We start from the raw sequence: 14,677 nt of genomic DNA, 5'->3' as shown, positions 1-14,677 counted from the left end.
AGAGATATTAAAAGTTATTATATATTTATATTTAAAGATATCTCTAAATAATTTACTACTAGAAGAATTACAGATTTTATATATACTTAATGAATACTATATATATATATATATATATATATATATATATATATATATATATATATATATATATATATATATATATATATATATATATATGCTGTAAAAGGAACCGTATAAAATGGGAAAAAAGTCACATATACCATTCACCGGAAGTGTATCACTATAGGAAGAAACACTATAGCTCTGCCTACCCTATTGAGTTTTGACAAGTCAATGCAGATGTCTGATTTCTTAGTACAATCAGCATTGCAAATATCTCTCATTTTCATTCTGACTCATCGAATAATAATTACTCGTCAATATATAATTACAGATATTCATTCATTCGTATTCTTTTCGGCATAGAGTCTGACATGGATAGTCAGGTTTAAGTGCTAAAACGGCTTGCCATACGGTACTGGAAGGGGAAATAGACCAAATACATGTGCCGCGACCTCAAAAGGCTGCAAAATGGCTGTTTTTGCCGCTCTGTTTTCGGTAGTGATGCTCTTTACTGTTGTACCAGCCTGGACCGGTGAGTTTTCTGTTATTTTGACTCAAAATTAGCTACTCTTAGGTGGCCTATTTAGGATAATTCTTAAATACTTAAAGAAAAAAATAATCCACGTCATTGTTGTTTCTCAAGTTGCTTATTACTCTATAGCCTACTTATTTCATCGCCTAAAATTGGTATAAAATGGCTTAAGGGTTTATATGCCTGTTTATGGTGTGTGCTGGTTATGGTTATGAAGCCTCCTGCTTGTGCCGCCTTTTAGTTGTGCTTGCTCAAACTTTAAACCGTTGATCGAAACCCCCCTAGCGACTTAACTGACCTCAGCTGTGCCAAATATAAGAGCAATGAATATAACAGCTACAGATGTTGCAATACTTGGTCTATAGGTTGAAAGGAAAAGACAAAAACATCTTAAAACAATTTAACCAGATTTGTTTGTGATGGTCAGATGTCACCACTCCATCATGACGCTACTTTCATAATGTATTCTTAAAAATAATCATGTGGATCATGTGTTTTGACATCTTCATGTTTTGTTCTCTTTTTAATACAGAAAAACACTCCCTCTACTACATATACACAGCTTTATCCAGACCTGTCAACCTGCCGGGCATCTATGAATTCACTGCAATGGGTTTGCTTGATGACAGACAGATTGACTATTACAACAGCCAAGAGCAGAAGAAGATTCCCAAACAGCACTGGATGAAAGAGAAAATGCAGGAAGATTACTGGGAAAAAGGCACCCAGTCCAGAAAGAGCAAAGAACAGTGGTTTAATGTGAATGTCGGCATCCTGATGGACCGAATGAGACACAATAAATCAGGTGAGGAATGGTTATCTGTTTTACCCTGCATATAGACTACTGGACAAAAGAACAGGCAAATCAGCATATTATAGTGATGCAGATTCACTTTTCAAATCACTAACATTTTATAAAAATACATTTTTTAAAATTCAAATAGAAAACAGCTTTTTTTTTAAATTACACTTTGACTTTTTGCTCTTTTGATCAATAAATTCAGGCTTGGTGAGCAGAAGAGACCTTTTTAACCATTAAAACTTTTGGCCTGTATTAATTATATTAATATAACGTTATGTCTGTATAATTTTTGCCTTATATTTTTGGTGTCTGTTTCAGATCTTCATGTTCTTCAGTGGAGACATGGTTGTGAAATTGACAGTCAAGACGATGATGTCCGCTTTTCTAAAGGCATTGATGAGTACAGCTATGATGGAGAAAACTTCCTGGCTTTTGATGATGCGGAGTCTCGGTGGGTTGCCCCAGTGGAAGAAGCTCTTCCAACCAAGAGGAAATGGGATAATGTGCCCATCCTAAATCAGTACACCAAGGGCTACCTGGAAAAAGAGTGTGTGGACTGGCTCAACAAATTCAGAGAATATGGAGATCAGGAGCTTAGAGAAGGCTGTGAGTTTATATACAGTACAGCATTAATTTGGTTATTGTTATAAAACTGATTGATTAAACAATGTACTTGTGATTTCAGCTCCCCCAGAAGTTCATGTGTTTGCGAAGAAGATTATCAGTGGCAAGGCCAAGCTAAAACTTACCTGTATGGTCACTGGATTCTACCCCAAAGATGTGATTTTGACCATAAGGAAATACCGCACGGCACTGTCTGATAATGAGGTAGAATCTTCAGGAGTTAGACCAAACCCTGATGGGACCTTTCAGCTGAGAAAGAGCACTAACATCTATGAAAAAGCAGAATATGACTGTTATGTGTCCCACAGAACCCTCAAGGAACCAATTATCAAAAAATGGGGTAATCTAAGCATACAGAAAAAGCACCTTGAATTCAAATTGCATCACAAAAGCCACTTTTTTTTGTCAAAAGTAAATTAAAATTGTTGATTAAAATTGAAGATGCATATCTTTGTATTTGTAGATGGGGAGTGCCAGGACTGCTCTTCAGGAACTCCCATAGGTACGATTGTTGGAGCATTAATCGGAGTTTTGTTAGTGCTGGCAGTCATTGGTGGATTAGTTTATTTTCTAGCAAATACAAGAATGGTGAGTATAGACTGATAAATGATCATTAACAATTTCACACACACACACACACACACACACACACACACACACACACACACACACACACACACACACACACACATATATATATATATATATATATATATATATATATATATATATACATATAGTTTTTACAACATTTTTGGAAGAAAAGTTTTTTCACAATGAAAATGTGCTTAATTATTGATTGATTATTCATTTGAAAATGGCTAACGTACCATTTATCTTATTCCCAAAACATAATCAGTCTTGATGGTTTATTATTTTAAGAGAAATTATATCACTTTTGAGAAATGGGAACATTTTTCATGTGCTTATAATTTTCATTAATTGTAAGTGAAAATGAATATTTAATCAAAGTGCAACTCAAGTCAAATGTCCAGGCTGTGTTGAAGAGAGTAGCAATACAGCGGTTAACTGTGATTGTCTTTTATTTATTGATGGTGTGACTTATATCTGCATGTTACAGGGATGGAGAAATGCTCTTTGATATCAACTATCTCTGGTGAGTTTTTATTAAATTAAAGATTGGCACAAGTCTTATTATTGCACCAAATCGCTTGATTAAAGGCAGCATGTTTTACACTTAATATTCAATTGTTCATTACTGGGCTTAAAGAGAGGGTTAAGCGGCGTTGTTGAAGCTGTGTTTGGTTGCACTTTATTTACAGCCGTCAGCAGTATTACTAAAAAAATGTGCTAAACTGGTGGAGAAAAACTTCTGTACTTCTGCAATTTTCTTTAATTGTAACTTAAATTAATATTAAATTAAAGTGCACTGTAAGTGAAATGTCCAGGCTGTGTTGAAAGAGTAGCAATACCACATTTACCTGTGATTGTCTTTTACTTCTTGTTGGTGACTTGAATATCTGTATGTTGCAGGAAACAAGGAGGAGAAACACTCTTTGCTACCTGGTTCAGTGGACCATTTTTTTAAATTCAATTTTAGATTAGTACATGCTTTCTTATTATTGCACTAAAATCAAGTTGCTTGCTTCATTAAATGTCCTGCTGCAAATTTGTCACAGTTTACAATTATAATTTTTTTTTTTAAGTGGACCAAGATTTGGGCGTATTGTTTTAAAAAATAACATGCACAGCTTGCTTTTACATTTCAGTGACTTACCCAGCATATGTTTTACGCAGTGTATGCCCTTCCAGCTGCAATCCAAAACCGGGAAACACCCATACACTTACATTTACACACCAGTCCCCTCGGCCAATTTAGTTTGTTCATTTCACCTATAGTACATGTCTTTTGGACTGTGATGGAAACCAGACCACCCAGAGGAAACCAATGCCAACACAGGAAGAACATGCAAACTCCACACTGAAATGCCAAATGACGCAGCTGTGGCTTGAACCAGTGACCTAGCTGTAAGGCGATCGTGCTACCCACTGCGCCACCATGCTGCTGCTCTATATATATTTATATATATATAATGTCTTTTATAGCTGCAAAATTTTTATGAAGTAAATATGTTTTTGTTTTCATTTATTTAATAAATAATGTATTTTCTATTTAGGCTACTTAAATTTCTATTCGGGCTACCAAAAACTGAAAAGTGCCTGCCCGAATGAATATTTCTTCATAATAAGATGCATCAGTGTTATAATTGATATTTTGATGATATTTATTTATAGTGCCTTTACAAAAACTGATGAATACCACTGTTTGTACTGTTAGGACTGTCCTCATGTACATATTATTTTTGGTGTTTCTGTTTAAGTCTGTTAATCTGTACAATAATTTGTCTTAATATGGTTTATTGAAATAAAGTTGGTGTTATATTCACACATTCAGACTTTCTCCTTAATATAGTTTTAGAAAAGTAGTCTTTGCAAATATTAAATATAATAATATATAATAATGTTGTTTTTCATAATTGCATGTGATTTCAAGCCAAATATTTCTAGTAAACAATAAAGGGAGCATGTCACGAATGTGAAATATAAAACCAACTTGGTCAATATATAGTTTTGGCTTTGTTAAAAACCGAGCATCTTAGATTTTTTGTACTTTTTTGTAAACAATGAAGTAGTTTTTTTTTTTTTTTTTTAAGGGTAACTGTGCTTATAAATAAAAATCTTTCAGTCTCTGCTAATGAGCTGATGATCTGAATCTGGTGTGTTTGGTTAAAGAGACATGGAAATGTGCAAAGCTGGTGATACTCTAGGAATGTGGTTGAGAAACACTAGAGCATCTAAAGGAGGGTTGAAGCTGTCTTTCTGTTGTTTTGGTAGCACTTTATTTACAGTCATGTATATGTATACTTACTGTAAGACCTCCTTAAACCCTTCTGGTAGCCTGTACTAGCCTACAACATTTCACTCAATTCACTTGACACTTTAAACATTTCCTAGTGACTCCTGTTTGCTGTATTGGTAACTTGTTTACTTGCTAAAAGCTGATAAAATCACAGGCCTATAGATCCGTCGTCAGTGCTAGATTGGGCGGATTCTAACCATAATCATAACCTTTGTAACATTAATAGCAATAGTATTTACGTCTGTGGTTAAAAGGAATGTTCACCCAAAAAGTGTTTCTGTCTGTTACTAAGTGTTTCAAGCCTATGAGTTTCTTAGTTTTTTTTTTTAAATGTCAGATAACCTCGATAAACATAAGCATCTGTAGTAGGAAAAACAAATCCAATAGCAGTCAGGGGTTACCGGGTTCACAAGATCTTTCATCAATTTTCATCCATTTTCCTTCGGCTTAGTCCCTTATTCATCAGGGGTCGCCACATCATATGTGAATGAGTGTGTATGGATGTTTCCCAGTGATGGGTTGCAGCTGGAAGGGCATCCCCTGTGTAAAACATGTACTGGTAAAGTTGGTGGTTCATTTCGCTGTGGCGACCCCAGACTAATAAAGGGGCTAAGCCCAAAAGAAAATGAATGAATGAACATTGAGGGTTGGGGTGGGGTTAGACGTTAATAAAATTCAATGGATAATTTAATAAATATTAATTTAAAATGTTTATTTATAATGTACTATAAAATGTTTACTGAAATGTTTATTACATTGTAATTTGTATATGTTCATATTATAATCATTAAACTAAGAAAAATCAAAGGTCTTCGAAAAAAAACACCCTATACTACAGTGATCTACACAATAATTAATTGACAGAATCAAAAATATCCTATAGAAAAAAAGAGAAATTCCATTAAAAACACACAATCTAATCACAGTCTAATCGAAAAATCAAATTCAGATCCTAAAGACAAAGGAAATTCCAATACATTAAGTTATAATGTCCAAAAGGATTTTAAAGTCCTACATAGCACAAAGTGAAAATCCTATAAGAAAAATTCAGAATGTCTATTAGAATTTTAGGAATCCTTTAGGATCCTATAGATTTTTGACAAGGGTAATAATATTAATAATTCTCGGTATTAACGTTACTGTTTTACGTTATTGTGCTCGATGGTTGGGGTAGGTGTAGAGCAGGGGTGGCCAATCCTGTTCCTGAAGAGCCACCTTCCTGCAGATTTCAGTTGCAACCCATATCAAACACACCTGCCTGTAATTATCACATGGTGTTCAGGTCCTAATTAATTGGTACAGGTGTGTTTGATATGGGTAGCAACTGAAATCTGCAAGAAGGTAGCTCTTCAGGAACAGGATTGGCCACCCCTGGTGTAGAGTCATATAGAAATATACATGGTAGAGAGTAAGGTGAAGCTGCTGGTGGTGTTGACGTAAGAATTTTTACCATAGACTGTAAAACATAGATTTTCACAACTGATTCTCATTTACTTCCGGCCGCAGCTGTATCCTTTCTAGCAAATACAATATTCCTATTGGTTCGACGTAACGTGAACTTTATCACGTGACCCGGCTGTGTTTTGGCCATGTGAATTTTTGTTTTTGTTTCTTTGTGCACTTTATGATAATTTTACAACTAAAACAAGTTTCAGCTAGCGCGGTTATGTGGACCGCTGAAGATGAATAAAACTAGGTGCCGTGCTGGGAGACGAGCGAGGAAAAAACGACGGAAAAAACACGAGGATTTTTCCATAGGTAACGTTAACGTCTGTTTACCGCTATAACATTACAGTATGGTGTAAACTATGATACACGTTAAAAACTGTATTATTTACATTTGCTCCTGCAGTTACTTTATCTCACGAAGCTCAGTTTGTTCTTTTGAGAAGATGGCTTAATGAAAGAGGATTCACCTCACAGAGTCTCATTCCTGTCAACTTCCATGGCAAGTAACCACTGTATATTGTTATCTATCTATCTATCTATCTATCTATCTATCTATCTATCTATCTATCTATCTATCTATCTATCTATCTATCTATCTATCTATCTATCTATCTATCTATCTACTCATATTATACTTAAGTAAACCTGTTTCCCTCAGATACTGGCAGGGGGCTAATGGCTACACAAACTATCAAGGTAACTGTTGGATATAGTAATATGTCAATACTTTGTTTCAAATATGTGAAACCTTATTAAAGATGTATTTGTTTGTCATTTTTGCAGGCCAAAAACTCTGTGATTTCTTTACCTGAGGAATGCCTACTAACCACCAGCACGGTTCTGAAGAGCTACATGGCTGATTACATAAAAAGGTATTTCAATTAGTTGACAATTCACTAGGCATGGGCCTGTATAAGATTCTGATGGGATGATAACGTTGGATAAAAAAATCTCTTTTCATGCTATTGTGGTTGCTTCAATAAAAAAAGTTTTTTTTTAAATATCTGAGTAAAAAAACAAACTTTTTTCCCTTTGAACACGTTTTATTTTGAGAAACATTTAAATTTAAATGTTTAACATTTATATCATTCCAATGAATCATTTACTTCTGCTGCCTTCATTTGTTTTAAAAACACAGATTTCTTTACAGTTTAAAACGCATCTTTTTATATCTTTTCTGCTGGAGATAATGTTGTCTTAACAAACAAACAAACCAAACGTTAAAACGTAAATCATATACATATCTTAGAAATGGTTTAGCCAGTTATCGTCCCATGCCTACAATTCACCCCATATATAAAATGAATTATTTTTGCTCTGAACTTTCCTGACAAGATTTTTTACTATGTAAACTATTGATGCACAATTCACAGAAGGCATTTTAGTGTGTGTATTCTGTATTTAATATATAATGCAAGCCTATGGCCAGCACATTGAATAGGAGTTGTTTTTTTTTTTTTTTTTTTGGAAAAAGTGGACCTTTATGCAGTTATTCGGCCCATTTTATGTTTAATTAAATATATAATAAATACTGCATTTTATACACTAATCTTTGATGGATAAGCTTGTCGGATTGGGATCATAACCAATAACCACTATTTTGTCAACGTGCTTGCCAAACTATTTTACTAAAAAGTATATTTTTGGAACTGTGCTTTTAAACTAAGTTATTACAGTTTTATAAATAATATTATGAGATTAGTTATTCTCTTGGAGAGTAAATTCTTTTGGGGAGCGTATCTGCATAAAATATCATTTTAAAACGACAAGCATAGTTAAATACAACAGGCAAAAGATGCAAATGAACAAAGATTTCTGATTTTCTGGAAAGTCAATAATCAGAAGCAGAAATTAAATAATCACAGTATTATACGAATAATAATATTAACACTGTTTTAACTGGGTACAAATGTAAAGTTAACCTTTAATCTCAAACGTTTCATTTATTGTGCCCAAATGTTTACGTTTGCTCAATTTTTATGGGCAGGTCTTAAAAACCCATGCAAACAATAAACTTTCATTTGGAAGTTAAAATATGAAATTATTCATTATGTCGTTAACTGGGTAACACTATTTTGATGGTTCATTTGAGTATTAGTAGACTGTCTGCTTAATATCTGCTGAAATTGCTGCTTCAACAGACATTTAACTGACTTAAAAAAAAAAACATTTAAAAAAAAAAAGATTCAAGTACATGTCAACTTACTCTAACCCCAACCACCAGTCTACTTAATTTAAAAGGAATTAGATGGCATGTAGATACAATGTAACTTAAATTCAACAAATGGGCCATCAAAATCAAGTGTGACAGTTAACTGTAACGTCTAGTCAATGATAATCCCGACTACATTGCAGCTATCAGTGCTGTAATAATATTTTGTGCAGCTGTAGGCAAATAACAAACTGGCCAGATCATTTCCTCAGTCAGAATTTTGTCATTTGAATTATAAAAGTTAAATTAGGCTTAGTCTTCTTCTATTGGTTATTTTTACAGTTTATGATGGCATAAGAGTCATAAATGGGACAAAAGTGTTCATGCAAGGGCCATATTTTGGACTTTGTCAGTGAAGGGTGGGTCCTTTTTATCCTCCCGAACCCCTCTTGGCCTGTGATATATGTATTGTGTCTAAAATAAAACAGGACACATTTGAATGTACAAGATTGAAATCAATTTGATTTTTCTCTCTTCTCCTACCTGTAGATGGCATCCTCCCATATCTCCACTTCTGGCTCTTTGTTGTTTCCTTATATCTGAGAGACATCATGGAGAAGCATCAGAGTGGAACCCCTACATTGATATCCTCCCAAAGACTTACACGTGCCCTCTGTACTTCCCTGATAACGTCATTGAACTTTTACCCAGGAGTCTGCAGAAAAAAGCCACACAGCAGAAGGAACAGTTTCAGGAACTCTTCAGCTCTTCGCAAACGTTTTTCCACTCACTCCAGCCGCTTGTCAACCAGCCCACAGAAGAGCTGTTTTCCCAGGATGCACTGCGGTGGGCTTGGTGTAGCGTTAACACGCGTACGGTTTACATGGAGCACGATCAAAGCAAATATCTGTCCAGGGAAAAGGACGTCTATGCACTTGCACCATACCTTGACCTGTTAAACCACTGCCCTAATGTCCAGGTAAGATCATATAAACAGTTGAAGTCAGAATTATTAGCCCCCATGTATATTTTTGCCCCAATTTCTGTTTATTCTAACAAATACTTATTTTAACACATTTATTAATAATAATAATAATTTTTATTTATATAGGGCCTTTCTAGAGCTCAAGGACACTTTACAAAGAATGCAACAAAAAGAGTACAAGCAGATAAAAGATACACAAACACACGAAAAGTCAAATATAACAAACTGGAAATACAAAAACAAGACCTAAGAGACAAATGAGCAGAGTGCAGGTGGATCAGATAAAGTCGTCAGTTTGGCAGATCAGAAGTGAAGCATTCAGAAAATAAGTGAGTTTTAAGTAAGGATATGAATTCAGAGATATTATTAGCAGAGCGGAGTGAGTGGGGTAGAGAGTTCCAGAGTTTGGGTGCAATAACACTAAATGATCTGCCCCCATTGAAGAGAGGCGGTTACGAGAGACAGCGAGAAGGCCAGAGTCAGCGTAGCGTAATGAACGAGTTTGGGTGTAGGGGCCAAGCATGTTGCAAAGATAAGAGAGAGCTAGGCTATTTAGGGATCTAAATGCAAGGAGGAGAATTTTGAATTTAATGCGGTATGCAACTGGGAGCCAATGGAGGTCGTACAAGATTGTGGTTATGAGCAGAACGTTTGGTATTCTAGCCGCAGAGTTTTGAATGTACTGTAATCTGGAGATGAGGCTGGCAGGCAGACCAATGAAAAGGGCATTACAGTAGTCAATGTGTGAAGAGACAAATGCATGGATGACAGTCTCAGCATCCTGCGTCCCTTCATCAGTAGCAAGTTGGGAAATGCGACGTAAATGAAAGAATGCAGATTTAATGTGAGATTGAAACGAGAGTGTGGAGTCGAAGATTATGCCTACATTTTTGACAGAAGTAGATGTTTTAATGTGAGAGCCAGCAATCTCACAGGAGCTACTGGTCAAAATATTGCTGGTAAGTGTTGGGGTGCCAATAAAAAGGATCTCAGTTTTGTCCATGTTAAGTTTCAGAGAATTTGAGGTCAGCCGATCATTAATGTCCATCACACAAGCAGAGATTTGATCAATTTGGGCAGAAGAAATGGGTGTATAGACAGAGTAAACATAATTTCAGAGTAAACAGCTATTTTAAAATGTAATGGTTTTAATGACTAATTTCTAATAACTGATTATACATTTCTTTTATTTTTGCCATGATGACAATACATAATATTTTTATAGATATTTTTAAGCTTCTAGAGTTTAAGTGCAATTTAAAGGCTTAACTAGGTTAATTAGGCAAGTTAGGGTAATTAGGGAAGTCATTGTATAATGATGCTTTGTTCTGTAGACTATCAAAAAAAGGGGCTTAAGGGGGCTAATAATATTGACCTTTAATTTTTTTTAAATGTCAAACTGCTTTTATTTTAGCCCAAAAAAATAAAATAATTGCCTTTCTCCGGAAGAAAAAATATTACCTGACGTACTGTGAAAAATTCCTTGCTCTGTTCAACATAATTTGGGAAATAGTTGAAAAAAATTAATAAATAAAAGTCACAGGAGGGCGCATAATTCTGACTTTAGCTCTTTTCATGTTATTCTTCCTTGATTGAAAACTAAATTTTGAGCATCATTACGCCAACTAGTCTTCAGAAATCATTCTTGTATGATTTGCTGCTCTAAACATTTCGTATTATTATTATTATTATTATTATTATTATTATTATTATTTAAATCAGTGTTGCTTAATCATTTATTTATTTACAGGTTGAAGCTGGCTTCAACAAAGAAACTCGCTGCTACGAGATTAGAAGTGTCAATGGCTGTAAGAAGTTCCAGCAAGCGTTCATCAATTACGGTCCTCATGATAATCACAGACTGCTTTTGGAATATGGCTTTGTTGCCCCTTGCAACCCCCACAGTGTAGTATATGTTGATTTAGGTAAGGAGCGTTAATAGCAAACTATGTGAAAATGAAATACTTGTTGAACTGCTTTGATCACAGTTTGTTGTTATTGTAGAAACACTAAAAGTGGGTCTCGATGAAAAAGACAAGCAGCTGAAAGAAAAACTACTCTACCTAAAAGACCATGACTTTTTAAGGTAAGAAACATTGGTTTACTATAACAACATTCTTATTATGACAAGGCATTTACCACTAAACTGTGCTATGGTTTGTGCTTGATTTGATCTTGTATGCTTAAGAGGCAACATTTATTTGACGCTTAAAGTAAGAATGTAAGAAAGTTTTTAGTATTAAAAATGTATTAACAGAATTTTGTTGAACAGTCCAATCAGTTCCAAAAAAGGCAATAAATGCATTCATAATGTTACAGAATATAGATTTTGTTCCGATTAAATACTCCTTAATCATCAAAAAATCTAAATAAAGTTATAATAAACTTGTAACATTGTAATTACTGATTTACTATATATGTAATAAAATAAATGCAACCTTTGTAAGCAGAAGCTACTTTTTAAAGGGTAAACCCAAAACCTGTGATTATTTAGCTTTATTTAATGTTTAGATACCATAATTATAAGATAGTTTACTGTTTAAATAATTATTATATTTGTTATTAAATGACAATGTATAGATCTGTATATACTGTAGACATGCATATAGACAATATTAAATCTATTTTGCAGATGCTCAAGTTGTTAAATGTTTGAGCTGTTGATGAATTTTTGATCTCAATGCTTTTGTTTATTATAGATTCTTGCATTCTGTTGAATTGGCATGTTTATAAGATGCTAATAATGCAACATTAAATCAAGCTTCATTTGCTTTCATTTGTCAACAGAAACTTGACGTTTGGGATGGACGGCCCTTCCTGGAGACTAATGACTGCACTGAGACTGCTGTCCCTAAAACCTCAGCAATAGTGAGTAACTTTTATATTCTGGATGCACTGTTTGCACACATTAAATTTGATTGTATGCTAGTCATTTCAATATGTTTAGAACTAACATAAAGAGGTAGTTTACCATTAAATTAAAACTGTGCTCATTTTCTTATCACTTCAAAACTTCTTCAATTTACATACACAGACATTCAAACCCACATGCAGACATACACTAAATAAATAAATAAATAAATAAATATATATATATATACATATATATATTATATATACACACACATATATACATATACACACACACACACACACAGGCATGTAAGTGCCATTTGAATTTCAAAACAATCAATGCCAATAAAAAGAAAAAAAGCGAGGGATCCCTTCAGATTCATCAACAGGCACGATCGCGTTCATCAGATTTGCTTAAACTAAGCGTTCTAAACTGTATTTTACAAGCAAGGATTCTGACACAGCAACAAAAAGCAGACGCTTTACAAAAGTTGCGTGTAGGGGGAAACACTTCAAACTTATGAAATGTGAGGGCTCATGGACGCAGCTTAAAGGCTGCCACTTTCACTGAGTACATTTACATGGACACCAATGCTCCGATTTTAATATGATTAGAGAATACTGATGTAAGGAACGACTTTTGATTACCTTAAAGGATCACGCGAGTCCTTTCCGTTCGCCATGCGGTATCAAATTCCATCAAAACATCCTGAATGAAAATATGCTGAATGAGAGTGAACTGCAGTTAAAGTCTAAAGATTAAAAATGAAACACCCGAAATGGCATGAAACTCTGGAGGAAAATGCTGGATAGCCTGGTGATGTGACATTAATTGTTTTATACTCAAACTTTCCTTTTAAAACCGCGTCCTTGGTCTTATCCATATTTCTTTGCATGTTAAACACACACTGGGCCAGAACTAACGCTTTAGGCAAACGCTAATCACGCTGCTCTCAACCCAAAAGTGACCGGTTCGCACCGCCGCTAACTACGCATCGGCCACAAAAGGAAATAAAATAGCTGCAACTTAGTTATTTTTTTACGCGTTAAATATTTCAAATTAATCATGTGCATGTGTGTGTGTGTGTGTGTGTGTGTGTGTTGAACTTCTTTAATGTTTTTTTCCTATTAACTATGCAGGTCAATTCTAAAACTGTCCAACATTCTTCTAAATATCTTCTTTTGTGTTCTCCAGAAAAAAAAAAAACTTTAAAGTTTGTAACTACTTGAGGGAAAGTTCTCTTTAATTTTGGGTGAATTATTCCTTTGCGTCTGTTATAAAAATATTAAATATATGGCATACAATAACATGTATACAAGACAGAGCAAAAAAAGATGACAACAATCTAGCATGTATATTTGTATTATCTATTTAAATTTATAATCTATCTTTTGAACTTCATGCATTTCATATTTTCTGTCGTCATGCAGTACCAGTTGGAAGAGTGTCCTGCTGGGGGCAGCAGTGAGCCAGGATAGAGAAGACTGGTGCATTGAATCTGCCCTAAAGCTTTGCAATAACCTCACCGAAGACAATGTCAAAGCACTAGAGAGGGTGAGTCTAATTAAAAGCCATTCATTCTTAATGCTGCTCATCTTCTAATTAAACACATGAAACCACTTACAGCACAAGCGTTTCATTTGTACAGCTAGCGCAGCTCAAAGAGGGTGCGAACCAGTCTGGCCTTGAACAACTGTGTGTGGTGGAGAGCCTGAGACGAGAGGAGCAAAAGATTCTGGGACACACACGAGGGCTTCTCCAAAACCTCCTGAGACAATAGTCGCTGTGGTAACAGTAGGGTATTCGCAACACTGACCAATCAGACGCCTGCCAACATTTAAACACAAGGCAAGACTGAGTGTACAGCCAACAGATACAGGCTAACCGTTGATCTACAGTCCTTAAAGGCACAGTTCACCCAAAAAAGGGATGAATTTGATCATTTACTCTTAAAGTCCACATGAAACGGAAGCTGTGACCATTTTTTTCGAATAGTGATTCAGTTCCTAGAGAAATGGAATAATAAATGAGGAAAACAGTGGGACGTGGCTTGTTTTTGTACTGTTAGTTGATCCGATGTAGTAATGTAGGCATTTCATTCGGAAAGATAAGGGAAAAAGGTTTGGGGAGAGTTATTAAAACCGATTTATAATGATAAATAAACACAAATGAAACAGTCCCTTGTGAGTCACATCTCGTCTTTAGTTTAGGGCTTAGGCGCATACCGTGCCAAAGCCCGACTGAACCGTGCTCTGGCACACCTCTTACCAACTGGGTCAGGGCCCGATTCAGAGCATCACACTTCTCAAACAATCTGGGAAACAGGCCTGAG

The 14,677-nt window shown here is 35.0% G+C and overlaps 2 protein-coding genes across 5 annotated transcripts; both read left to right on the top strand.

The window, feature by feature from the left end:
• The first annotated feature begins 487 nt into the window (after window positions 1-487).
• Window positions 488-3,793, top strand: mhc1zea (major histocompatibility complex class I ZEA). Of its 3 annotated transcripts, none has more exon segments than NM_001089550.2 (7): window positions 488-598; window positions 1,131-1,398; window positions 1,711-2,006; window positions 2,086-2,364; window positions 2,488-2,612; window positions 3,106-3,141; window positions 3,519-3,778. In NM_001089550.2, coding segments are annotated over 6 exon segments (1,053 nt in total). In that variant the 5' UTR covers window positions 488-534; the 3' UTR covers window positions 3,127-3,141; window positions 3,519-3,778.
• Window positions 3,794-6,320: 2,527 nt separating this feature from the next.
• setd4 (SET domain containing 4) lies at window positions 6,321-14,386 on the top strand. 2 transcript variants are annotated; one of them, NM_001045562.1, is given in 11 exon segments: window positions 6,321-6,353; window positions 6,381-6,663; window positions 6,758-6,853; window positions 7,013-7,050; window positions 7,138-7,226; window positions 9,056-9,485; window positions 11,242-11,416; window positions 11,496-11,577; window positions 12,279-12,359; window positions 13,776-13,899; window positions 13,994-14,386. In NM_001045562.1, coding segments are annotated over 10 exon segments (1,323 nt in total). In that variant the 5' UTR covers window positions 6,321-6,353; window positions 6,381-6,587; the 3' UTR covers window positions 14,126-14,386.
• The last annotated feature ends 291 nt before the right edge of the window (window positions 14,387-14,677 follow it).

This window comes from Danio rerio, chromosome 1 (assembly GCF_052040795.2).
Source record: "Danio rerio strain M-AB ecotype USA chromosome 1, GRCz13ab, whole genome shotgun sequence".
NCBI lineage: Eukaryota > Metazoa > Chordata > Actinopteri > Cypriniformes > Danionidae > Danio > Danio rerio.
This window is presented reverse-complemented; position numbering and strand designations above follow the sequence as displayed.

Bases quoted from the DNA above. Each gene is read 5' to 3' on its own strand.
- mhc1zea (XM_087236185.1), top strand. From the start codon at position 535: ATGGCTGTTTTTGCCGCTCTGTTTTCGGTAGTGATGCTCTTTACTGTT. The intron at 2,365-2,487 runs GTAATCTAAGCA...TTGTATTTGTAG, and splicing joins ACCAATTATCAAAAAATGGG to ATGGGGAGTGCCAGGACTGC. The intron at 3,142-3,518 runs GTGAGTTTTTAT...TGTATGTTGCAG, and splicing joins TTTGATATCAACTATCTCTG to GAAACAAGGAGGAGAAACAC.
- setd4 (XM_087236105.1), top strand. From the start codon at position 6,588: ATGAATAAAACTAGGTGCCGTGCTGGGAGACGAGCGAGGAAAAAACGA. The intron at 11,417-11,495 runs GTAAGGAGCGTT...TTGTTATTGTAG, and splicing joins TGTAGTATATGTTGATTTAG to AAACACTAAAAGTGGGTCTC. The intron at 12,360-13,775 runs GTGAGTAACTTT...GTCGTCATGCAG, and splicing joins TCCCTAAAACCTCAGCAATA to TACCAGTTGGAAGAGTGTCC.